The sequence below is a fragment of the Plectropomus leopardus genome, chromosome 24, assembly GCF_026936395.1.
Source record: "Plectropomus leopardus strain MGB_pleo_1.0 chromosome 24, ASM2693639v1, whole genome shotgun sequence".
Classification (NCBI taxonomy): Eukaryota; Metazoa; Chordata; class Actinopteri; order Perciformes; family Serranidae; genus Plectropomus; species Plectropomus leopardus.
This window is the reverse complement of record NC_142199.1, coordinates 11559102-11586372: the sequence shown is the minus strand read 5'-3', so window position 1 is coordinate 11586372 and position 27271 is coordinate 11559102. Positions and strand designations below refer to the sequence as shown.

Genomic DNA, 27271 nt, shown 5'->3' with positions numbered 1-27271 from the left:
AAACCAAACAAAAAATACAAACAAAACCAAGCACAAAATACACACAAAACCAAACACATAATACAAACAAAACCAAGCACAAAATACAAATAAAACCAAACACAAAATACTAACAAAACCAAAAAAATACAAACCAAACAAAACAGTCAAACAAAAACGAACAAAAAATACAAACAAAACTAAACAAAAATTACAAACAAAACCAAGCATAAAATGCACAATAAACCACACACAAACAGTACAAATACTGAAACAAACAAAGAAATAATAATAATAATACAAAAAAAATACAGACAAATGAAGAAATAATAAAAATTTTATTTATGTTTAATATTTAGCCTGAAAATCCCCCAAATTGTTAAAATGAAGTCAAACAGAGAATGAACTGAATACTCAATGTTTGATTTTTTAAAAGGAAAAAAAAAGGGTGACATCATTAATATTAAGCCATCTTCCATGTTCTGAGTCATCCACTGCTGCTCAGATAAAGATAGAGAATACAATTTGGTTTTGTTTTTAACTCTTTAATGGCATGCTATGCTTTGACCAAATGGGCTTTTTTTAATGATGCTTCTGTTTTTGGTCTAGTTTATATGACTTTTTATCGCATCCTTTCCTTTAACTCGTTCATTGCATGCTGTACTTGGACTTTTTTAAATGACTATTTTATGGCCAGCAGTACGCAGACTTTTAAGGGCTTTTATCACTTTTTTACTAGTTTACAGCAGTATTTTTAGCATACCCTCCATTAACTTTTTGTTTTGCATAATATTCTTCTGTAGTTTTGTGGCATACTATCCTTTTTTTTTTTAAATAACTGCTTAATGGCATGCTATGCTTTGACTTTTTGGGCTCTTTTATGATGCTTGTGTTTTGTCTAGTTTAGAGCAAACTACTCTGTGACTTTTTGACAGCATGTTATCCTTAACTAGCTCATAATCTAATACTACATTTTTGTAAACGTGTTATACTTTGACCGTTTTATAGCATACAGTACTTTTTATTATTTTGATGGCTTTTTTTCTTACTTTTTGACCAGTTTACTACTATCTTTTGACTGTTTAATATCATAGTACACTTTGACTAGTTTACAGCAAACTGAACTTTATTCTTGCTTTTTGTATGTTTTTGAAACTTTTTTTGACCAGATTAAATAAACTATCCCTCAACTGTGTAATGACATACGCTCAGATTACTTTATACGGCAGATTATACACTGACTAGTTACAGAAAACTGTCCTATGACTTTTTTAAATTACTTTGTTATAGCATGATATTCTTTCACTGCTTCATGGCAAAACTATCCTATGAATTTTTTGGACTAGTTTACAGCAGCATTTTATAGCATACCCTCTGATGACAGTTGTTGCACAGTATTCCTTTGCAGTTTTGTGGCATACTATCCTTTTTTTTTTTTTTATAAATAACTGCTTAATGCCATGCTATGCTTTTTCTTATTTGCCTTTTTATGATGCTTCTGTTTTGTCTAGTTTACAGCAAACTGTTCTGTGACATTTTGATAGCACATCATAGTTAACTACTACATGGAATCCAATACTTCTTTTAGGTGTTTTTCACGTTTTCACTAGTTTCCGACATACTTTCCTATAACTTTTTTTGTAAAAGTATATTATATTTTGACTGTTTTATAGCATACAGTACTTTAAATTATTTGTATGGCTTTTTTTATGACTTTTTGACAACTGTGTTGTTTGACTGATTAATGTCATACTGGCATGACTTCAGAAAATAGTATTGTGGGGGGAGGGGGTTGTTTCTTTGGTTCTTTGGTTCTTTGTTTCTGTGTTTGTTTCTTTGTGTTTTACAGGACAGCCGCACAGGGGGGAGGATGACGAGCAGCGAAGAGGCAGCCAGTCAGAATACAACCCCAGCTGTTGTGGAGGCTTCGTCCTGGATGACGCTCACCTGAACCATGTCAGTAAGAGGTCGCCTGACTATCATGTGGCTTTCTTAATGATCTGTTTATTGCATATTATACTTCAATTAGTTGATAGCTAATATCCAATAGCATTCTTTCAAACAGCATATTTCACTTCTTTTTATGGTAGACTTTTTAGGACTTATTCGTGACTTTTTATAAAACTTTTTTGACCAGTGTACAGCATACTATCTTTTGACTTGTTAAAGCTGCGTTATCCTTTGACTGGTTCACAGCATACTATCCTATGACTTACAAATTCCCTTTTTATGGCAAATTAATCTTTGAGTATTTTATGGCATACTCTTTATTTACTTTTTATAACATAATATTGTTCTCTTTTATGGCATACTATCAAATTATTATTTAAATAAGTGTTTGTTGACATGGTATTTTTGATGTTTTTGGCTTTTTAGGAAGCTTCTATTTTTGTCTAGTTTAGTTTACAGCAAACATTCCTATAACGTTTTTATAGCATATAACACTTAACTAGTTCATAGAATACAGTACTTGGACTTTTAGAGCTTTTTTTTTTTTTACTTTTTACTAGTTAACAATATAATATCCCACTACTTTTTTTTTTTTTAAACATATTTAACTTTGACTTTTTAATGACATACTGTCCAATGACTTTGTGAATGACTATTTTATGGCATACTGTACTCTTTGAACTTGTTAGGATGTTTTATACCTGTTTTTAAAAAACTTTTTGAGCAGTTTACAACATCATTTTTGTCTATTTTATGGCACATTATACTATGACATTTTTATAAAATACAGCCCTATGACTGTTTAAATAACTATTTTATAGCATGCTTTACTTTATTGTGGCTTTTTAAAAATCTTTTACCTTTTTTGACCCATATATAGCACACTATTTTACTTTTTAATGACATATTATTCTTTGGCTAGTTTACAGCGTACTATCCAATGATTTTTTTTAAAGATACCATTTTATTGCTCATTAAACATTTGTGTATTTTATAGTATGCTTTTCTATAATGGCATATTGTCCTAAGACCTTTTATAATGACTGTTTTATGGCATGCTATACTTTTACTTTTTAGGACTGTTTTATGGCTTTTTAAAAAGATTTTTTGACCAGTTTACAGCATACTATCTTTTGACTGGTTAATGGTGCATTACACTTTGACTGGTTCACAGCATCCTAATTTAAAATTACCTTTTATGGCATATTAATCTTTGAGTATTTTATGGCATACCCTCCGATGACTTTTTATGGCAGATTATCCTGCTGGTTTTGGCCATACTATCAAATTATTTTCTAAATCACTTTTTTGCTAGTTGACAACATACCATCACCTGACTACTTTTTTAAAGGCGTATTAAACTTTGACTGTTTAATGACATACTATCCAATGACTTTATTAATGACTATTTTATGGTATACTCTACTTTTTAAACTTTTTAGGGTGTTTAATAGCCTTTTTTTAAGACTTTTTTGACCAGTTTAGAGCATACTATTTTACTGTTTATGGCCATTATATTGTGACTTTTTATGATGTATTATTCTTTCACTAGTTTACAGAAATATCCCGTCAGTTAGTATTGTCAGTTACATTTTTATTGCAAATCAAACTTTGAGTATTTCATGGCATACTGTTCTTTGACAGCATACTGTCCTATGAATTATTTTAATGACAGTTTCTAAAAAATATCTTTATGGGGGTTTTCATTTATAACAGACACTACATACAACAAACCAAACAAAAAATACAAACAAAACCAAACAAAAAATACAAACAAAACCAAACACAAAATACAAACAAAACCAAACAAAAAATACAAAGAAAACCAAACAAAAAATACAAAGAAAACCAAACAAAAAATACAAAGAAAACCAAACAAAAAATACTAACAAAACCAAACAAAAAATACAAACAAAACCAAATACAAAATACAAACAAAACCAAAAAAATACAAACACAAACCAAACAAAACATACAAACAAAAACGAACAAAAAATACAAACAAAACTAAACAAAAAATACAAACCTACAAACCTAAAAAATACAGAACCTTGAATAAAATACAAACACAAGCAAATCAAAAAAATACAAACACAACCATGCAAAATACTATGAACCAAACAAAACACAAACAGTACAAATACTGAAACAAACAAAGAAATAATAATAATACAAAAAAAATACAGACAAATGAAGAAATAATAAAAATTTTATTTATGTTTAATATTTAGCCTGAAAATTCCCCAAATTGTTAAAATGAAGTCAAACAGAGAATGAACTGAATACTCAATGTTTGATTTTTTAAAAAGAAAAAAAAAAGGGTGACATCATTAATATAAAGCCATCTTCCATGTTCTGAGTCATCCACTGCTGCTCAGATAAAGATAGAGAATACAATTTGGTTTTGTTTTTTAACTCTTTAATGGCATGCTATGCTTTGACCAAATGGGCTTTTTTTAATGATGCTTCTGTTTTTGGTCTAGTTTATGACTTTTTATCGCATCCTTTCCTTTAACTCGTTCATTGCATGCTGTACTTGGACTTTTTTAAATGACTATTTTATGGCCAGCAGTACGCAGACTTTTAAGGGCTTTTATCACTTTTTTACTAGTTTACAGCAGTATTTTTGACCATACCCTCCATTAACTTATTTTTTGCATAATATTCTTCTGTAGTTTTGTGGCATACTATCCTTTTTTTTTTTTTAAATAACTGCTTAATGGCATGCTATGCTTTGACTTTTTGGGCTTTTTTATGATGCTTGTGTTTTGTCTAGTTTAGAGCAAACTACTCTGTGACTTTTTGACAGCATGTTATCCTTAACTAGCTCATAATCTAATACTACATTTTTGTAAACGTGTTATACTTTGACCGTTTTATAGCATACAGTACTTTTTATTATTTTGATGGCTTTTTTTTCTTACTTTTTGACCAGTTTACTACTATATTTTGACTGTTTAATATCATAGTACACTTTGACTAGTTTACAGCAAACTGAACTTTGTTCTTGCTTTTTGTATGTTTTTGAAACTTTTTTTGACCAGATTAAATAAACTATCCCTCAACTGTGTAATGACATACGCTCAGATTACTTTATACGGCAGATTATACACTGACTAGTTACAGAAAACTGTCCTATGACTTTTTTAAATTACTTTGTTATAGCATGATATTCTTTCACTGCTTCATGGCAAAACTATCCTATGAATTTTTTGGACTAGTTTACAGCAGCATTTTATAGCATACCCTCTGATGACAGTTGTTGCACAGTATTCCTTTGCAGTTTTGTGGCATACTATCCTTTTTTTTTTTTTTATAAATAACTGCTTAATGCCATGCTATGCTTTTTCTTATTTGCCTTTTTATGATGCTTCTGTTTTGTCTAGTTTACAGCAAACTGTTCTGTGACATTTTGATAGCACATCATAGTTAACTACTACATGGAATCCAATACTTCTTTTAGGTGTTTTTCACGTTTTCACTAGTTTCCGACATACTTTCCTATAACTTTTTTTGTAAAAGTATGTTATATTTTGACTGTTTTATAGCATACAGTACTTTAAATTATTTTTATGGCTTTTTTCTGACTTTTTGACAACTGTGTCTTTTGACTGATTAATGACATACTGGCATGACTTCAGAAAATAGTATTGTGGGGGGAGGGGGTTGTTTCTTTGGTTCTTTGGTTCTTTGTTTCTGTGTTTGTTTCTTTGTGTTTTACAGGACAGCCGCACAGGGGGGAGGATGACGAGCAGCGAAGAGGCAGCCAGTCAGAATACAACCCCAGCTGTTGTGGAGGCTTCGTCCTGGATGACGCTCACCTGAACCATGTGAGTAAGAGGTCGCCCGACTATCATGTGGCTTTCTTAATGATCTGTTTATTGCATATTATACTTCAATTAGTTTATAGCTAATATCCAATAGCATTCTTTCAAACAGCATATTTCACTTCATTTCATGGTAGACTTTTTAGGACTTATTCGTGACTTTTTATAAAACTTTTTTGACCAGTGTACAGCATACTATCTTTTGACTTGTTAAAGCCGCGTTATCCTTTGACTGGTTCACAGCTTACTATCCTATGACTTACAAATTCCCTTTTTATGGCAAATTAATCTTTGAGTATTTTATGGCATACTCTTTATTTACTTTTTATAACATAATATTGTTCTCTTTTATGGCATACTATCAAATTATTATTTAAATAAGTGTTTGTTGACATGGTATTTTTGATGTTTTTGGCTTTTTAGGAAGCTTCTATTTTTGTCTAGTTTAGTTTACAGCAAACATTCCTATAACGTTTTTATAGCATATAACACTTAACTAGTTCATGGAATACAGTACTTGGACTTTTAGAGCTTTTTTTTTTTTAACTTTTTTACTAGTTAACAATATAATATCCCACAACTTTTTTTTTTTTTTTTAAACATATTTAACTTTGACTGTTTAATGACATACTGTCCAATGACTTTGTGAATGACTATTTTATGGCATACTGTACTCTTTGAACTTGTTAGGATGTTTTATACCTGTTTTTAAAAAAAAAAACTTTTTGAGCAGTTTACAACATCATTTTTGTCTATTTTATGGCACATTATACTATGACATTTTTATAAAATACAGCCCTATGACTGTTTAAATAACTATTTTATAGCATGCTTTACTTTATTGTGGCTTTTTAAAAATCTTTTACCTTTTTTGACCCGTATATAGCACACTATTTTACTTTTTAATGACATATTATTCTTTGGCTAGTTTACAGCGTACTATCCAATGATTTTTTTTAAAGATACCATTTTATTGCTCATTAAACATTTGTGTATTTTATAGTATGCTTTTCTATAATGGCATATTGTCCTAAGACCTTTTATAATGACTGTTTTATGGCATGCTATACTTTTACTTTTTAGGACTGTTTTATGGCTTTTTAAAAAGATTTTTTGACCAGTTTACAGCATACTATCTTTTGACTGGTTAATGGTGCATTACACTTTGACTGGTTCACAGCATCCTAATTTAAAATTACCTTTTTATGGCATATTAATCTTTGAGTATTTTATGGCATACCCTCCGATGACTTTTTATGGCAGATTATCCTGCTGGTTTTGGCCATACTATCAAATTATTTTCTAAATCACTTTTTTGCTAGTTAACAACATACCATCACCTGACTACTTTTTTAAAGGCGTATTAAACTTTGACTGTTTAATGACATACTATCCAATGACTTTGTTAATGACTATTTTATGGTATACTCTACTTTTTAAACTTTTTAGGGTGTTTAATAGCCTTTTTTTAAAACTTGTTTGACCAGTTTAGAGCATACTATTTTACTGTTTATGGCCATTATATTGTGACTTTTTATGATGTATTATTCTTTCACTAGTTTACAGAAATATCCCGTCAGTTAGTATTGTCAATTACCTTTTTATTGCATATCAAACTTTGAGTATTTCATGGCATACTGTTCTTTGACAGCATACTGTCCTATGAATTATTTTAATGACAGTTTCTAAAAAATATCTTTATGGGGGTTTTCATTTATAACAGACACTACATACAAACAAAATAGCCCTGACAGCAAACATAGCACACCACAAAATGGAAAAGCAAAACCAAACACAGCTGAACAAAACATACAAAAAACCAAACAAAAAATACAAACAAAACCAAACAAAAAATACAAATAAAACCAAACAAAAAATACAAACAAAACCAAACACAAAATACAAACAAAACCAAACAAAAAATACAAACAAAACCAAGCACAAAATACAAACAAAACCAAACAAAAAATACTAACAAAACCAAACAAAAAATACTAACTAAACCAAACACAAAATACACACAAAACCAAACAAAAAATACAAACAAAATCGAGCACAAAATACAAACAAAACCAAACAAAAAATACAAACAAAACCAAACAAAAAATACAAACAAAACCAAGCACAAAATACACAAAACCAAACACATAATACAAACAAAACCAAGCACAAAATACAAATAAAACCAAACACAAAATACTAACAAAACCAAAAATACAAACCAAACAAAACAGTCAAACAAAAACGAACAAAAAATACAAACAAAACTAAACAAAAATTACAAACAAAACCAAGCATAAAATGCACAATAAACCACACACAAACAGTACAAATACTGAAACAAACAAAGAAATAATAATAATAATACAAAAAAAATACAGACAAATGAAGAAATAATAAAAATTTTATTTATGTTTAATATTTAGCCTGAAAATCCCCAAATTGTTAAAATGAAGTCAAACAGAGAATGAACTGAATACTCAATGTTTGATTTTTTAAAAGGAAAAAAAAAGGGTGACATCATTAATATTAAGCCATCTTCCATGTTCTGAGTCATCCACTGCTGCTCAGATAAAGATAGAGAATACAATTTGGTTTTGTTTTTTAACTCTTTAATGGCATGCTATGCTTTGACCAAATGGGCTTTTTTTAATGATGCTTCTGTTTTTGGTCTAGTTTATATGACTTTTTATCGCATCCTTTCCTTTAACTCGTTCATTGCATGCTGTACTTGGACTTTTTTAAATGACTATTTTATGGCCAGCAGTACGCAGACTTTTAAGGGCTTTTATCACTTTTTTACTAGTTTACAGCAGTATTTTTAGCATACCCTCCATTAACTTTTTGTTTTGCATAATATTCTTCTGTAGTTTTGTGGCATACTATCCTTTTTTTTAAAATAACTGCTTAATGGCATGCTATGCTTTGACTTTTGGGCTTTTTTATGATGCTTGTGTTTTGTCTAGTTTAGAGCAAACTACTCTGTGACTTTTTGACAGCATGTTATCCTTAACTAGCTCATAATCTAATACTACATTTTTGTAAACGTGTTATACTTTGACCGCTTTATAGCATACAGTACTTTTTATTATTTTGATGGCTTTTTTCTTACTTTTGACTAGTTTACTACTATCTTTTGACTGTTTAATATCATAGTACACTTTGACTAGTTTACAGCAAACTGAACTTTGTTCTTGCTTTTTGTATGTTTTTGAAACTTTTTTTGACCAGATTAAATAAACTATCCCTCAACTGTGTAATGACATACGCTCAGATTACTTTATACGGCAGATTATACACTGACTAGTTACAGAAAACTGTCCTATGACTTTTTTAAATTACTTTGTTATAGCATGATATTCTTTCACTGCTTCATGGCAAAACTATCCTATGAATTTTTTGGACTAGTTTACAGCAGCATTTTATAGCATACCCTCTGATGACAGTTGTTGCACAGTATTCCTTTGCAGTTTTGTGGCATACTATCCTTTTTTTTTTTTTTTCTATAAATAACTTCTTAATGCCATTCTATGCTTTTTCTTATTTGCCTTTTTATGATGCTTCTGTTTTGTCTAGTTTACAGCAAACTGTTCTGTGACATTTTGATAGCACATCATAGTTAACTACTACATGGAATCCAATACTTCTTTTAGGTGTTTTTCACGTTTTCACTAGTTTCCGACATACTTTCCTATAACTTTTTTTGTAAAAGTATGTTATATTTTGACTGTTTTATAGCATACAGTACTTTAAATTATTTTTATGGCTTTTTTCTGACTTTTTGACAACTGTGTCTTTTGACTGATTAATGACATACTGGCATGACTTCAGAAAATAGTATTGTGGGGGGAGGGGGTTGTTTCTTTGGTTCTTTGGTTCTTTGGTTCTTTGTTTCTGTGTTTGTTTCTTTGTGTTTTACAGGACAGCCGCACAGGGGGGAGGATGACGAGCAGCGAAGAGGCAGCCAGTCAGAATACAACCCCAGCTGTTGTGGAGGCTTCGTCCTGGATGACGCTCACCTGAACCATGTGAGTAAGAGGTCGCCCGACTATCATGTGGCTTTCTTAATGATCTGTTTATTGCATATTATACTTCAATTAGTTGATAGCTAATATCCAATAGCATTCTTTCAAACTGAATATTTCACTTCATTTCACGGTAGACTTTTTAGGACTTATTCGTGACTTTTTATAAAACTTTTTTGACCAGTGTACAGCATACTATCTTTTGACTTGTTAAAGCTGCGTTATCCTTTGACTGGTTCACAGCATACTATCCTATGACTTACAAATTCCCTTTTTATGGCAAATTAATCTTTGAGTATTTTATGGCATACTCTTTATTTACTTTTTATAACATAATATTGTTCTCTATTATGGCATACTATCAAATTATTATTAAAATAAGTGTTTGTTGACATGGTATTTTTGATGTTTTTGGCTTTTTAGGAAGCTTCTATTTTTGTCTAGTTTAGTTTACAGCAAACATTCCTATAACGTTTTTATAGCATATAACACTTAACTAGTTCATGGAATACAGTACTTGGACTTTTAGAGCTTTTTTTTTTTTTTTTTAAACATATTTAACTTTGACTGTTTAATGACATACTGTCCAATGACTTTGTGAATGACTATTTTATGGCATACTGTACTCTTTGAACTTGTTAGGATGTTTTATACCTGTTTTTAAAAAAAAAACTTTTTGAGCAGTTTACAACACATTTTTTTCTATTTTATGGCACATTATACTATGACATTTTTATATAATACTGCCCTATGACTGTTTAAATAACTATTTTATAGCATGCTTTACTTTATTGTGGCTTTTTAAATATCTTTTTCCTTTTTTGACCCGTTTATTGCACACTATTTTACTTTTTAATGGCATATTATTCTTTGGCTAGTTTGCAGCGTACTATCCAATGATTTTTTTAAAGATACCATTTTATTGCTCATTAAACATTTGTGTATTTTATAGTATGCTTTTCTATAATGGCATATTGTCCTAAGACCTTTTATAATGACTGTTTTATGGCATGCTATACTTTTACTTTTTAGGACTGTTTTATGGCTTTTTAAAAAGATTTTTTGACCAGTTTACAGCATACTATCTTTTGACTGGTTAATGGTGCATTACACTTTGACTGGTTCACAGCATCCTAATTTAAAATTACCTTTTTATGGCATATTAATCTTTGAGTATTTTATGGCATACCCTCCGATGACTTTTTATGGCAGATTATCCTGCTGGTTTTGGCCATACTATCAAATTATTTTCTAAATCACTTTTTTACTGGTTGACAACATACCATCACCTGACTACTTTTTTAAAGGCGTATTAAACTTTGACTGTTTAATGACATACTATCCAATGACTTTGTTAATGACTATTTTATGGTATACTCTACTTTTTAAACTTTTTAGGGTGTTTAATAGCCTTTTTTTAAAACTTGTTTGACCAGTTTAGAGCATACTATTTTACTGTTTATGGCCATTATATTGTGACTTTTTATGATGTATTATTCTTTCACTAGTTTACAGAAATATCCCGTCAGTTAGTATTGTCAATTACCTTTTTATTGCAAATCAAACTTTGAGTATTTCATGGCATACTGTTCTTTGACAGCATACTGTCCTATGAATTATTTTAATGACAGTTTCTAAAAAATATCTTTATGGGGGTTTTCATTTATAACAGACACTACATACAAACAAAATAGCCCTGACAGCAAACATAGCACACCACAAAATGGAAAAGCAAAACCAAACACAGCCGAGCAAAACATACAACAAACCAAACAAAAAATACAAACAAAACCAAACAAAAAATACAAATAAAACCAAACAAAAAATACAAACAAAACCAAACACAAAATACAAACAAAACCACACAAAAAATACAAACAAAACCAAACAAAAAATACTAACTAAACCAAACACAAAATACAAACAAAACCAAACAAAAAATACAAACAAAACCAAACAAAAAATACAAACAAAACCAAACACAAAATACTAACAAAACCAAAAAAATACAAACCAAACAAAACAGTCAAACAAAAACGAACAAAAAATACAAACAAAACTAAACAAAAATTACAAACAAAACCAAGCATAAAATGCACAATAAACCACACACAAACAGTACAAATACTGAAACAAACAAAGAAATAATAATAATAATACAAAAAAAATACAGACAAATGAAGAAATAATAAAAATTTTATTTATGTTTAATATTTAGCCTGAAAATCCCCAAATTGTTAAAATGAAGTCAAACAGAGAATGAACTGAATACTCAATGTTTGATTTTTTAAAAAGGAAAAAAAAAGGGTGACATCATTAATATTAAGCCATCTTCCATGTTCTGAGTCATCCACTGCTGCTCAGATAAAGATAGAGAATACAATTTGGTTTTGTTTTTTAACTCTTTAATGGCATGCTATGCTTTGACCAAATGGGCTTTTTTTAATGATGCTTCTGTTTTTGGTCTAGTTTATATGACTTTTTATCGCATCCTTTCCTTTAACTCGTTCATTGCATGCTGTACTTGGACTTTTTTAAATGACTATTTTATGGCCAGCAGTACGCAGACTTTTAAGGGCTTTTATCACTTTTTTACTAGTTTACAGCAGTATTTTTAGCATACCCTCCATTAACTTTTTGTTTTGCATAATATTCTTCTGTAGTTTTGTGGCATACTATCCTTTTTTTTTTTTTAAAATAACTGCTTAATGGCATGCTATGCTTTGACTTTTTGGGCTTTTTTATGATGCTTGTGTTTTGTCTAGTTTAGAGCAAACTACTCTGTGACTTTTTGACAGCATGTTATCCTTAACTAGCTCATAATCTAATACTACATTTTTGTAAACGTGTTATACTTTGACCGTTTTATAGCATACAGTACTTTTTATTATTTTGATGGCTTTTTTTCTTACTTTTTGACCAGTTTACTACTATCTTTTGACTGTTTAATATCATAGTACACTTTGACTAGTTTACAGCAAACTGAACTTTGTTCTTGCTTTTTGTATGTTTTTGAAACTTTTTTTGACCAGATTAAATAAACTATCCCTCAACTGTGTAATGACATACGCTCAGATTACTTTATACGGCAGATTATACACTGACTAGTTACAGAAAACTGTCCTATGACTTTTTTAAATTACTTTGTTATAGCATGATATTCTTTCACTGCTTCATGGCAAAACTATCCTATGAATTTTTTGGACTAGTTTACAGCAGCATTTTATAGCATACCCTCTGATGACAGTTGTTGCACAGTATTCCTTTGCAGTTTTGTGGCATACTATCCTTTTTTTTTTTTTTTCTATAAATAACTGCTTAATGCCATGCTATGCTTTTTCTTATTTGCCTTTTTATGATGCTTCTGTTTTGTCTAGTTTACAGCAAACTGTTCTGTGACATTTTGATAGCACATCATAGTTAACTACTACATGGAATCCAATACTTCTTTTAGGTGTTTTTCACGTTTTCACTAGTTTCCGACATACTTTCCTATAACTTTTTTTGTAAAAGTATATTATATTTTGACTGTTTTATAGCATACAGTACTTTAAATTATTTGTATGGCTTTTTTTATGACTTTTTGACAACTGTGTTGTTTGACTGATTAATGTCATACTGGCATGACTTCAGAAAATAGTATTGTGGGGGGAGGGGGTTGTTTCTTTGGTTCTTTGGTTCTTTGTTTCTGTGTTTGTTTCTTTGTGTTTTACAGGACAGCCGCACAGGGGGGAGGATGACGAGCAGCGAAGAGGCAGCCAGTCAGAATACAACCCCAGCTGTTGTGGAGGCTTCGTCCTGGATGACGCTCACCTGAACCATGTGAGTAAGAGGTCGCCCGACTATCATGTGGCTTTCTTAATGATCTGTTTATTGCATATTATACTTCAATTAGTTGATAGCTAATATCCAATAGCTTTCTTTCAAACAGCATATTTCACTTCTTTTTATGGTAGACTTTTTAGGACTTATTCGTGACTTTTTATAAAACTTTTTTGACCAGTGTACAGCATACTATCTTTTGACTTGTTAAAGCTGCGTTATCCTTTGACTGGTTCACAGCATACTATCCTATGACTTACAAATTCCTTTTATGGCAAATTAATCTTTGAGTATTTTATGGCATACTCTTTATTTACTTTTTATAACATAATATTGTTCTCTTTTATGGCATACTATCAAATTATTATTTAAATAAGTGTTTGTTGACATGGTATTTTTGATGTTTTTGGCTTTTTAGGAAGCTTCTATTTTTGTCTAGTTTAGTTTACAGCAAACATTCCTATAACGTTTTTATAGCATATAACACTTAACTAGTTCATGGAATACAGTACTTGGACTTTTAGAGCTTTTTTTTTTTTTTTTTTACTTTTTTACTAGTTAACAATATAATATCCCACAACTTTTTTTTTTTTTAAACATATTTAACTTTGACTGTTTAATGACATACTGTCCAATGACTTTGTGAATGACTATTTTATGGCATACTGTACTCTTTGAACTTGTTAGGATGTTTTATACCTGTTTTTAAAAAACTTTTTGAGCAGTTTACAACATCATTTTTGTCTATTTTATGGCACATTATACTATGACATTTTTATAAAATACAGCCCTATGACTGTTTAAATAACTATTTTATAGCATGCTTTACTTTATTGTGGCTTTTTAAAAATCTTTTACCTTTTTTGACCCGTATATAGCACACTATTTTACTTTTTAATGACATATTATTCTTTGGCTAGTTTACAGCGTACTATCCAATGATTTTTTTTAAAGATACCATTTTATTGCTCATTAAACATTTGTGTATTTTATAGTATGCTTTTCTATAATGGCATATTGTCCTAAGACCTTTTATAATGACTGTTTTATGGCATGCTATACTTTTACTTTTTAGGACTGTTTTATGGCTTTTTAAAAAGATTTTTTGACCAGTTTACAGCATACTATCTTTTGACTGGTTAATGGTGCATTACACTTTGACTGGTTCACAGCATCCTAATTTAAAATTACCTTTTTATGGCATATTAATCTTTGAGTATTTTATGGCATACCCTCCGATGACTTTTTATGGCAGATTATCCTGCTGGTTTTGGCCATACTATCAAATTATTTTCTAAATCACTTTTTTGCTAGTTGACAACATACCATCACCTGACTACTTTTTTAAAGGCGTATTAAACTTTGACTGTTTAATGACATACTATCCAATGACTTTATTAATGACTATTTTATGGTATACTCTACTTTTTAAACTTTTTAGGGTGTTTAATAGCCTTTTTTTAAGACTTTTTTGACCAGTTTAGAGCATACTATTTTACTGTTTATGGTCATTATATTGTGACTTTTTATGATGTATTATTCTTTCACTAGTTTACAGAAATATCCCGTCAGTTAGTATTGTCAGTTACATTTTTATTGCAAATCAAACTTTGAGTATTTCATGGCATACTGTTCTTTGACAGCATACTGTCCTATGAATTATTTTAATGACAGTTTCTAAAAAATATCTTTATGGGGGTTTTCATTTATAACAGACACTACATACAACAAACCAAACAAAAAATACAAACAAAACCAAACAAAAAAATACTAACAAAACCAAACACAAAATACTAACAAAACCAAACAAAAAATACAAATAAAACCAAACAAAAAATACAAACAAAACCAAACAAAAAATACAAAGAAAACCAAACAAAAAATACAAAGAAAACCAAACAAAAAATACTAACAAAACCAAACAAAAAATACAAACAAAACCAAAAAAATACAAACACAAACCAAACAAAACATACAAACAAAAACGAACAAAAAATACAAACAAAACTAAACAAAAAATACAAACCTACAAACCTAAAAAATACAGAACCTTGAATAAAATACAAACACAAGCAAATCAAAAAAATACAAACACAACCATGCAAAATACTATGAACCAAACAAAAACACAAACAGTACAAATACTGAAACAAACAAAGAAATAATAATAATACAAAAAAAATACAGACAAATGAAGAAATAATAAAAATTTTATTTATGTTTAATATTTAGCCTGAAAATTCCCCAAATTGTTAAAATGAAGTCAAACAGAGAATGAACTGAATACTCAATGTTTGATTTTTTAAAAAGAAAAAAAAAAGGGTGACATCATTAATATTAAGCCATCTTCCATGTTCTGAGTCATCCACTGCTGCTCAGATAAAGATAGAGAATACAATTTGGTTTTGTTTTTTAACTCTTTAATGGCATGCTATGCTTTGACCAAATGGGCTTTTTTTAATGATGCTTCTGTTTTTGGTCTAGTTTATGACTTTTTATCGCATCCTTTCCTTTAACTCGTTCATTGCATGCTGTACTTGGACTTTTTTAAATGACTATTTTATGGCCAGCAGTACGCAGACTTTTAAGGGCTTTTATCACTTTTTTACTAGTTTACAGCAGTATTTTTAGCATACCCTCCATTAACTTATTTTTTGCATAATATTCTTCTGTAGTTTTGTGGCATACTATCCTTTTTTTTTTTTAAATAACTGCTTAATGGCATGCTATGCTTTGACTTTTTGGGCTTTTTTATGATGCTTGTGTTTTGTCTAGTTTAGAGCAAACTACTCTGTGACTTTTTGACAGCATGTTATCCTTAACTAGCTCATAATCTAATACTACATTTTTGTAAACGTGTTATACTTTGACCGTTTTATAGCATACAGTACTTTTTATTATTTTGATGGCTTTTTTTCTTACTTTTTGACCAGTTTACTACTATCTTTTGACTGTTTAATATCATAGTACACTTTGACTAGTTTACAGCAAACTGAACTTTGTTCTTGCTTTTTGTATGTTTTTGAAACTTTTTTTGACCAGATTAAATAAACTATCCCTCAACTGTGTAATGACATACGCTCAGATTACTTTATACGGCAGATTATACACTGACTAGTTACAGAAAACTGTCCTATGACTTTTTTAAATTACTTTGTTATAGCATGATATTCTTTCACTGCTTCATGGCAAAACTATCCTATGAATTTTTTGGACTAGTTTACAGCAGCATTTTATAGCATACCCTCTGATGACAGTTGTTGCACAGTATTCCTTTGCAGTTTTGTGGCATACTATCCTTTTTTTTTTTTTTTCTATAAATAACTGCTTAATGCCATGCTATGCTTTTTCTTATTTGCCTTTTTATGATGCTTCTGTTTTGTCTAGTTTACAGCAAACTGTTCTGTGACATTTCGATAGCACATCATAGTTAACTACTACATGGAATCCAATACTTCTTTTAGGTGTTTTTCACGTTTTCACTAGTTTCCGACATACTTTCCTATAACTTTTTTTGTAAAAGTATGTTATATTTTGACTGTTTTATAGCATACAGTACTTTAAATTATTTGTATGGCTTTTTTCTGACTTTTTGACAACTGTGTCTTTTGACTGATTAATGTGATACTGGCATGACTTCAGAAAATAGTATTGTGGGGGGAGGGGGTTGTTTCTTTGGTTCTTTGGTTCTTTGTTTCTGTGTTTGTTTCTTTGTGTTTTACAGGACAGCCGCACAGGGGGGAGGATGACGAGCAGCGAAGAGGCAGCCAGTCAGAATACAACCCCAGCTGTTGTGGAGGCTTTGCCCTGGATGACGCTCACCTGAACCATGTGAGTAAGAGGTCGCCCGACTATCATGTGGCTTTCTTAATGATCTGTTTATTGCATATTATACTTCAATTAGTTGATAGCTAATATCCAATAGCATTCTTTCAAACTGAATATTTCACTTCATTTCACGGTAGACTTTTTAGGACTTATTCGTGACTTTTTATAAAACTTTTTTGACCAGTGTACAGCATACTATCTTTTGACTTGTTAAAGCTGCGTTATCCTTTGACTGGTTCACAGCATACTATCCTATGACTTACAAATTCCCTTTTTATGGCAAATTAATCTTTGAGTATTTTATGGCATACTCTTTATTTACTTTTTATAACATAATATTGTTCTCTATTATGGCATACTATCAAATTATTATTTAAATAAGTGTTTGTTGACATGGTATTTTTGATGTTTTTGGCTTTTTAGGAAGCTTCTATTTTTGTCTAGTTTAGTTTACAGCAAACATTCCTATAACGTTTTTATAGCATATAACACTTAACTAGTTCATGGAATACAGTACTTGGACTTTTAGAGCTTTTTTTTTTTTTTTTACTTTTTTACTAGTTAACAATATAATATCCCACAACTTTTTTTTTTTTTTAAAAATATTTAACTTTGACTGTTTAATGACATACTGTCCAATGACTTTGTGAATGACTATTTTATGGCATACTGTACTCTTTGAACTTGTTAGGATGTTTTATACCTGTTTTTAAAAAAAAAAACTTTTTGAGCAGTTTACAACACATTTTTTTTCTATTTTATGGCACATTATACTATGACATTTTTATAAAATACAGCCCTATGACTGTTTAAATAACTATTTTATAGCATGCTTTACTTTATTGTGGCTTTTTAAAAATCTTTTACCTTTTTTGACCCGTATATAGCACACTATTTTACTTTTTAATGGCATATTATTCTTTGGCTAGTTTGCAGCGTACTATCCAATGATTTTTTTTAAAGATACCATTTTATTGCTCATTAAACATTTGTGTATTTTATAGTATGCTTTTCTATAATGGCATATTGTCCTAAGACCTTTTATAATGACTGTTTTATGGCATGCTATACTTTTACTTTTCAGGACTGTTTTATGGCTTTTTAAAAAGATTTTTTGACCAGTTTACAGCATACTATCTTTTGACTGGTTAATGGTGCATTACACTTTGACTGGTTCACAGCATCCTAATTTAAAATTACCTTTTTATGGCATATTAATCTTTGAGTATTTTATGGCATACCCTCCGATGACTTTTTATGGCAGATTATCCTGCTGGTTTTGGCCATACTATCAAATTATTTTCTAAATCACTTTTTTACTAGTTAACAACATACCATCACCTGACTACTTTTTTAAAGGCGTATTAAACTTTGACTGTTTAATGACATACTATCCAATGACTTTGTTAATGACTATTTTATGGTATACTCTACTTTTTAAACTTTTTAGGGTGTTTAATAGCCTTTTTTTAAAACTTGTTTGACCAGTTTAGAGCATACTATTTTACTGTTTATGGCCATTATATTGTGACTTTTTATGATGTATTATTCTTTCACTAGTTTACAGAAATATCCCGTCAGTTAGTATTGTCAATTACCTTTTTATTGCAAATCAAACTTTGAGTATTTCATGGCATACTGTTCTTTGACAGCATACTGTCCTATGAATTATTTTAATGACAGTTTCTAAAAAATATCTTTATGGGGGTTTTCATTTATAACAGACACTACATACAAACAAAATAGCCCTGACAGCAAACATAGCACACCACAAAATGGAAAAGCAAAACCAAACACAGCCGAGCAAAACATACAACAAACCAAACAAAAAATACAAACAAAACCAAACAAAAAATACAAATAAAACCAAACAAAAAATACAAACAAAACCAAACAAAAAATACAAACAAAACCAAGCACAAAATACAAACAAAACCAAACAAAAAATACTAACTAAACCAAACACAAAATACAAACAAAACCAAACAAAAAATACAAACAAAACCAAACAAAAAATACACACAAAACCAAACACATAATACAAACAAAACCAAGCACAAAATACAAATAAAACCAAACACAAAATACTAACAAAACCAAAAAAATACAAACCAAACAAAACAGTCAAACAAAAACGAACAAAAAATACAAACAAAACTAAACAAAAATTACAAACAAAACCAAGCATAAAATGCACAATAAACCACACACAAACAGTACAAATACTGAAACAAACAAAGAAATAATAATAATAATACAAAAAAAATACAGACAAATGAAGAAATAATAAAAATTTTATTTATGTTTAATATTTAGCCTGAAAATCCCCCAAATTGTTAAAATGAAGTCAAACAGAGAATGAACTGAATACTCAATGTTTGATTTTTTAAAAGGAAAAAAAAAGGGTGACATCATTAATATTAAGCCATCTTCCATGTTCTGAGTCATCCACTGCTGCTCAGATAAAGATAGAGAATACAATTTGGTTTTGTTTTTTAACTCTTTAATGGCATGCTATGCTTTGACCAAATGGGCTTTTTTTAATGATGCTTCTGTTTTTGGTCTAGTTTATGACTTTTTATCGCATCCTTTCCTTTAACTCGTTCATTGCATGCTGTACTTGGACTTTTTTAAATGACTATTTTATGGCCAGCAGTACGCAGACTTTTAAGGGCTTTTATCACTTTTTTACTAGTTTACAGCAGTATTTTTAGCATACCCTCCATTAACTTTTTGTTTTGCATAATATTCTTCTGTAGTTTTGTGGCATACTATCCTTTTTTTTTTTTTAAAATAACTGCTTATTGGCTTCCTATGCTTTGCCTTTTGGGCTCTTTTATGATGCTTGTGTTTTGTCTAGTTTAGAGCAAACTACTCTGTGACTTTTTGACAGCATGTTATCCTTAACTAGCTCATAATCTAATACTACATTTTTGTAAACGTGTTATACTTTGACCGTTTTATAGCATACAGTACTTTTTATTATTTTGATGGCTTTTTTCTTACTTTTGACCAGTTTACTACTATCTTTTGACTGTTTAATATCATAGTACACTTTGACTAGTTTACAGCAAACTGAACTTTGTTCTTGCTTTTTGTATGTTTTTGAAACTTTTTTTGACCAGATTAAATAAACTATCCCTCAACTGTGTAATGACATACGCTCAGATTACTTTATACGGCAGATTATACACTGACTAGTTACAGAAAACTGTCCTATGACTTTTTTAAATTACTTTGTTATAGCATGATATTCTTTCACTGCTTCATGGCAAAACTATCCTATGAATTTTTTGGACTAGTTTACAGCAGCATTTTATAGCATACCCTCTGATGACAGTTGTTGCACAGTATTCCTTTGCAGTTTTGTGGCATACTATCCTTTTTTTTTTTTTTTCTATAAATAACTGCTTAATGCCATGCTATGCTTTTTCTTATTTGCCTTTTTATGATGCTTCTGTTTTGTCTAGTTTACAGCAAACTGTTCTGTGACATTTCGATAGCACATCATAGTTCACTACTACATGGAATCCAATACTTCTTTTAGGTGTTTTTCACGTTTTCACTAGTTTCCGACATACTTTCCTATAACTTTTTTTGTAAAAGTATATTATATTTTGACTGTTTTATAGCATACAGTACTTTAAATTATTTGTATGGCTTTTTTTATGACTTTTTGACAACTGTGTTGTTTGACTGATTAATGTGATACTGGCATGACTTCAGAAAATAGTATTGTGGGGGGAGGGGGTTGTTTCTTTGGTTCTTTGGTTCTTTGTTTCTGTGTTTGTTTCTTTGTGTTTTACAGGACAGCCGCACAGGGGGGAGGATGACGAGCAGCGAAGAGGCAGCCAGTCAGAATACAACCCCAGCTGTTGTGGAGGCTTCGTCCTGGATGACGCTCACCTGAACCATGTGAGTAAGAGGTCGCCCGACTATCATGTGGCTTTCTTAATGATCTGTTTATTGCATATTATACTTCAATTAGTTTATAGCTAATATCCAATAGCATTCTTTCAAACTGAATATTTCACTTCTTTTTATGGTAGACTATTCCATTACTATTTAAATGACAGTGATGTCGTATTATCCTATGACTTTTTAGGACTTATTCGTGACTTTTTAAAATAACTTTTTTGACCAGTGTACAGCATACTTTCTTTTGACTTGTTAAAGCTGCGTTATCCTTTGACTGGTTCACAGCATACTATCCTATGACTTACAAATTCCCTTTTTATGGCAAATTAATCTTTGAGTATTTTATGGCATACTCTTTATTTACTTTTTATAACATAATATTGTTATTATTATTATTATTTAAATAAGTGTTTGTTGACATGGTATTTTTGATGTTTTTGGCTTTTTAGGAAGCTTCTATTTTTGTCTAATTTACTTTACAGCAAACATTCCTATAACGTTTTGATAGCATATAACACTTAACTAGTTCATGGAATGCAGTACTTGGACTTTTAGAGCTTTTTTTTTTTTTTTAAACATATTTAACTTTGACTTTTTAATGACATACTGTCCAATGACTTTGTGAATGACTATTTTATGGCATACTGTACTCTTTGAACTTGCTAGGATGTTTTATACCTTTTTTTAAAAACGTTTTAAGCAGTTAACAACACATTTTTTTTCTATTTTATGGCACATTATACTATGACATTTTTATAAAATACAGCCCTATGACTGTTTAAATAACTATTTTATAGCATGCTTTACTTTATTATGGCTTTTTAAAAATCTTTTACCTTTTTTGACCCGTATATAGCACACTATTTTACTTTTTAATGGCATATTATTCTTTGGCTAGTTTACAGCGTACTGTCCAATGATTTTTTTTTAAAGATACCATTTTATTGCTCATTAAACGTTTGTGTATTTTATAGTATGCTTTTCTATAATGGCATATTGTCCTAAGACCTTTTATAATGACTGTTTTATGGCATGCTATACTTTTACTTTTTAGGACTTTTTATGGCTTTTTAAAAAGATTTTTTGACCAGTTTACAGCATACTATCTTTTGACTGGTTAATGGTGCATTACACTTTGACTGGTTCACAGCATCCTTTTACCTTTTTATGGCATATTAATCTTTGAGTATTTTATGGCATACCCTCCGATTGCTTTTTATGGCAGATTATCCTGCTGGTTTTGGCCATACTATCAAATTATTTTCTAATGCACTTTTTTACTAGTTGACAACATACCATCACCTGACTACTTTTTTAAAGGCGTATTAAACTTTGACTGTTTAATGACATACTATCCAATGACTTTGTTAATGACTATCTTATGGTATACTCTACTTTTTAAACTTTTTGGATGTTTAATAGCCTTTTTTAAACTTGTTTGACCAGTTTAGAGCATACTATTTTACTGTTTATGGCCATTATATTGTGACTTTTTATGATGTATTATTCTTTCACTAGTTTACAGAAATATCCCGTCAGTTAGTATTGTCAGTTACATTTTTATTGCAAATCAAACTTTGAGTATTTCATGGCATACTGTTCTTTGACAGCATACTGTCCTATGAATTATTTTAATGACAGTTTCTAAAAAATATCTTTATGGGGGTTTTCATTTATAACAGACACTACATACAACAAACCAAACAAAAAATACAAACAAAACCAAACAAAAAATACAAACAAAACCAAACACAAAATACAAACAAAACCAAACACAAAATACAAACAAAACCAAACAAAACCGAACACAAAATACAAACAAAACCGAACAAAAAATACAAATAAAACCAAACAAAAAATACAAACAAAACCAAACACAAAATACAAACAAAACCAAACACAAAATACAAACAAAACCAAACAAAACCGAACACAAAATACACACAAAACCAAGCACAAAAAATACAAACAAAACCGAACAAAAATACAAATACAGCCATGCAAAATATGCAAAAAATGCGAACAAAACTGTGAAAAAAATACAAACATAACCATGCAAAAACATACCAATACAACTGCAAAAAAAATAAACACAATCAAAAAACAAAAAAATACAAACACAACTGTGCAAAATACTAACAAAAAATACAAACAAAACCAAGCAAAAAACACAAACAAACAATAATAATACAAAAAACTACAGACAAACAAAGCAATAACTTGATGATTTATTTATGTTTAATTTTTAGCCTGAAAATCCCCCAAATTGTTAAAATGAAGTCAAACAGAGAATGAACTGAATACTCAATGTTTGATTTTTTTAAAAAGAAAAAAAAGGGTGACATCATTAATATAAAGCCATCTTCCATGTTCTGAGTCATCCACTGCTGCTCAGATAAAGATAGAGAATACAATTTGGTTTTGTTTTTTAACTCTTTAATGGCATGCTTAACTAGTGAAAGAATAAGTGCTATGACTTTTATAATAACTTTTTTAGCCAATACCTGGACTTGTAGGACTTTTTTCATTTTTGTACTGGTTTACAACATAATGTTCTACAATTTAAAAAAAAAAACAAAAAAAAAAAACGTTTTGAGCATATTACACTTTGACTGTTTTATGGTGCACTATCCTATGACGTTGTTTATGACTATTGACTGGCTTTATAATGATGCTCCTGTATTTGGTCTAGTATAGTTTTAGCAAAGTATTATGTGACTTTTTACAGCATCTTTCCTTTAACTCGTTCATTACATGCTATACTTGAACTTTTTTAAATGACTATTTTTTGGCCAGACGTTTAAGGGCTTTTTTCACTTTTTTACTAGTTTACAGCAGTACTTTTAGCATACCCTCCATTAACTTTTTTTTTACGTAATATTCTTCTGCAGTTTTGTGGCATACAATCCTTTTTCATTTTTTTAAAATAAATAACTGCTTAATGCTTTACTAGTGAAAGAATAAATCAAAGCATAGCATGCTATGCTTTGATTTTTTGTGATTTTTATGACGCTTCTATTTTTTCTAGTTTACAGCAAACTGTTCTGTGACATTTTGATAGCATGTTTTGTATTTTTTCTGGGTGTTTTTTCACTTTTACTAGTTTTTGTTTGGAAAAGTATATAATACTTTGACTGTTTTATAGCATACAGTACTTTAAATTATTTGTATGGCTTTTTTTATGACTTTTTGACAACTGTGTCTTTTGACTGATTTATGTCATACTGGCATGACTTCAGAAAATAGTATTGTGGGGGGAGGGGGTTGTTTCTTTGGTTCTTTGGTTCTGTGTTTGTTTCTTTGTGTTTTACAGGACAGCCGCACAGGGGGGAGGATGACGAGCAGCGAAGAGGCAGCCAGTCAGAATACAACCCCAGCTGCTGTGGAGGCTTCGTCCTGGATGACGCTCACCTGAACCATGTGAGTAAGAGGTCGCCCGACTATCATGTGGCTTTCTTAATGATCTGTTTATTATATGTTAAACTATACTTTAACTATCATACCGCTTCTGTTATGACTATTTCATGGCAAACTATCAAATGAATTCTTTCATATTAGTATTATTTTTTTCATATTATACTTAGACTTTTTTATTGTAAGCTATAATTTTTTTTTATTTTTTTTTTGCATGTTTTTTTATGACATGCTACACTTGGACTTTTTAGGGCTTTTTTACTTCAGTGTTTTGGTTTACCGAATACTATCATCTGACCTCTTTTTTATAGCATATTATAATTCTGGCTGTTTTATGTATTATCCTATGATTGTTTGAATGACTATTTTATGGTATGCTACACTCTGACTTTTTATCGGTTCTTTTATGGCTTTTTAAATTAAATTGACAAGTTTAAAGCATACTATCCTATGACTTTTGAAAAATTACGTCGTTCTAGTATGTTAGTTTTTGAATGTTTTGTGGCATAATATTATTCTGTTTTATGGCATACTATCCACTAATTTCTTTCAATAACTTTAATGGCATGCAATACTTGTTTTATGGCATACTGTGATTTATATACTTATGATTTTCTTATGGCTTTTTGTTTGTTTTTAATTTTCAGGACAGCCGCGAGCAGCGAAGAGGCAGCCAGTCAGAATACAACCCCAGCTGTTGTGGAGGCTTCGTCCTGTATGAGGCTCACGCTGAACCATGAGTTATTAGTGACTATTTTACAATATGCTGTACTTGGACTTCTTAGGCCTTTTTTTTAATAAATTATGCTTTTGAGCAGTGTACAGCATACTAATTTACTGTTTTATTGCAATACTTGGATCTTTTGGGCCTTTTTAAAAATTGTGTGTTGGGGTTAGTTATTAAGGACTACGATATGGCATGCTGCACTTTTTCTTTAGAACTTTTTTGGCTTGTTTACAGAATACTATTTGACTTTCTTATAGCATTTTTTCCTATAACTAGTTTACAGCATACTATTCAGTGACTTTTTAAAATTACTTTTTTATGGCATATTAATTGTAAAGTATTTATGGTATACTGATGACTTTTGGAGAGCTTTTTTGTGACTATTTTATGGATTTCTATCATGTGATTTAATTGCTCTTTTATGGCATACTGTGGCTTCAATATGGCATATTAAATTTTGACTTTTTTTGACATATACTATGACTTTTTATTGCATATTATACTTTGACTATTTTATGTTATACTATCCTATCACAATTTTAAAGCATATCATCCGTTGACTGCTTGATGGCATGCTATACTAGACTTTTTTTTTTTTTTTTTTTTTTAAACACAAGTGTGCATGGCATACTATGACCTTTTTGACAACTATGTTATGACATAACACAACACAATTACTTTTTCAAGACTGGCTAATTCTATGACATTTGAGAGTTAAAGATGTCTCCTTGAGCTCTGTGTATAAAGACAGATAGGGGATATCTTTAAATCTCTTACACCTAGGTGACTCTGCCTGACAAAAATAAATGTGTCTACTCACCAAGCAACACCAGTGTTTTCCTTTTGAATGATGGCACTTTGACCACTTCCTCATATGTCACAAGATCTAATTGGTCAAACACTGAAAAACAGAAGAAACATCAGGTGAGCGTGGCATCAGATGTCGAGGTGTTTACATGGTGAATCTTCCTATGGAAAAGTTATCTGACGCTGACTCTGTACGGGAACTGTGAAGGAAGTGGTAAATATAAGCTCAGTCACCAGTTTACGAGGTAAACCTAAAAGTCTTATATTTAAATGTATTCATCAAATGTATGTTGTTGGCTGTAGGCGGTAGGGTTTTTTCCCTGTTATTGATAAGAATAGGGTGTACAAAACATTAAATACCTCAATAATAAAATTCAACAGCATCACAGGTTAATACACTGAGTTGAGTCAACATCTCTCTAAATACAATTCAAAACCAAAACACTGCATTACATTAAACTGGATTTACCTAATGAATGGGTAACTGAGTTAACATATTTTACAAATATTTCAAAAACTAAATAAAACCTAATGCAGTTACAAGCAATGCTGAGGGATTAACTACCTTATTTTTTTCTATGTGGCAAGCCAAGTGTGGAATCAGATGGGTTTTTAATATTTAGAGTTCAGTTATGCAAATGATGAGTCCTTCAAACAAGCACCAAGCAGACCTGCTATAGGTCCAATACTTTGGGAAAGCATTACAACTTGCTTATTTGCATTAACCTTGGTCAGGTTAAAAAACTGTAACTACGCTAATTGCTAATAAACAAACCAAATAAGACAGCCATCATAAAAGTCAAAAGTCAAGGAGACATTAGGAAATGGACAAAAAAGCAGAAAGAGAAGGAAGAAAAACACAGAAGCTGGACGCCAGCTGTCTGGAGTTACTTACATGCAGCCATGTCATTGGGAAAGAGACGGCATGAAATATGGACAAAGGGTAGGAGCGGAAGGGTTAATAAAAAGGCACC

General features: G+C 30.3%; 1 protein-coding gene and 2 long non-coding RNA genes across 17 annotated transcripts in view; 2 read left to right on the top strand and 1 right to left on the bottom strand.

Annotated features, from left to right (window-relative positions):
* Positions 1 to 27271, bottom strand: part of LOC121962852 (peripheral plasma membrane protein CASK) — a 94842-nt gene that overhangs the window by 14004 nt on the left and 53567 nt on the right. For 9 of the 15 annotated variants that reach the window (XM_088074215.1, XM_042513160.2, XM_088074219.1 and 6 more), the window contains one exon: positions 26311 to 26391. In XM_088074215.1, coding sequence (XP_087930341.1) covers positions 26311 to 26391 — 81 coding nt within the window. Of the gene's footprint in view, positions 1 to 23627; positions 23737 to 26310; positions 26392 to 27271 lie in introns of those variants that run through there. The other 6 variants (XM_088074217.1, XM_042513162.2, XM_042513166.2 and 3 more) reach the window with 3 other exon arrangements.
* On the top strand, positions 5258 to 13689 carry LOC148185504 (uncharacterized). Its single transcript, XR_015775840.1, has 3 exons — positions 5258 to 5759; positions 9678 to 9784; positions 13497 to 13689. It is a non-coding gene; the product is annotated as an uncharacterized LOC148185504 (long non-coding RNA).
* Positions 20446 to 26317, top strand: LOC148185503 (uncharacterized). Its single transcript, XR_015775839.1, has 2 exons — positions 20446 to 24769; positions 25411 to 26317. It is a non-coding gene; the product is annotated as an uncharacterized LOC148185503 (long non-coding RNA).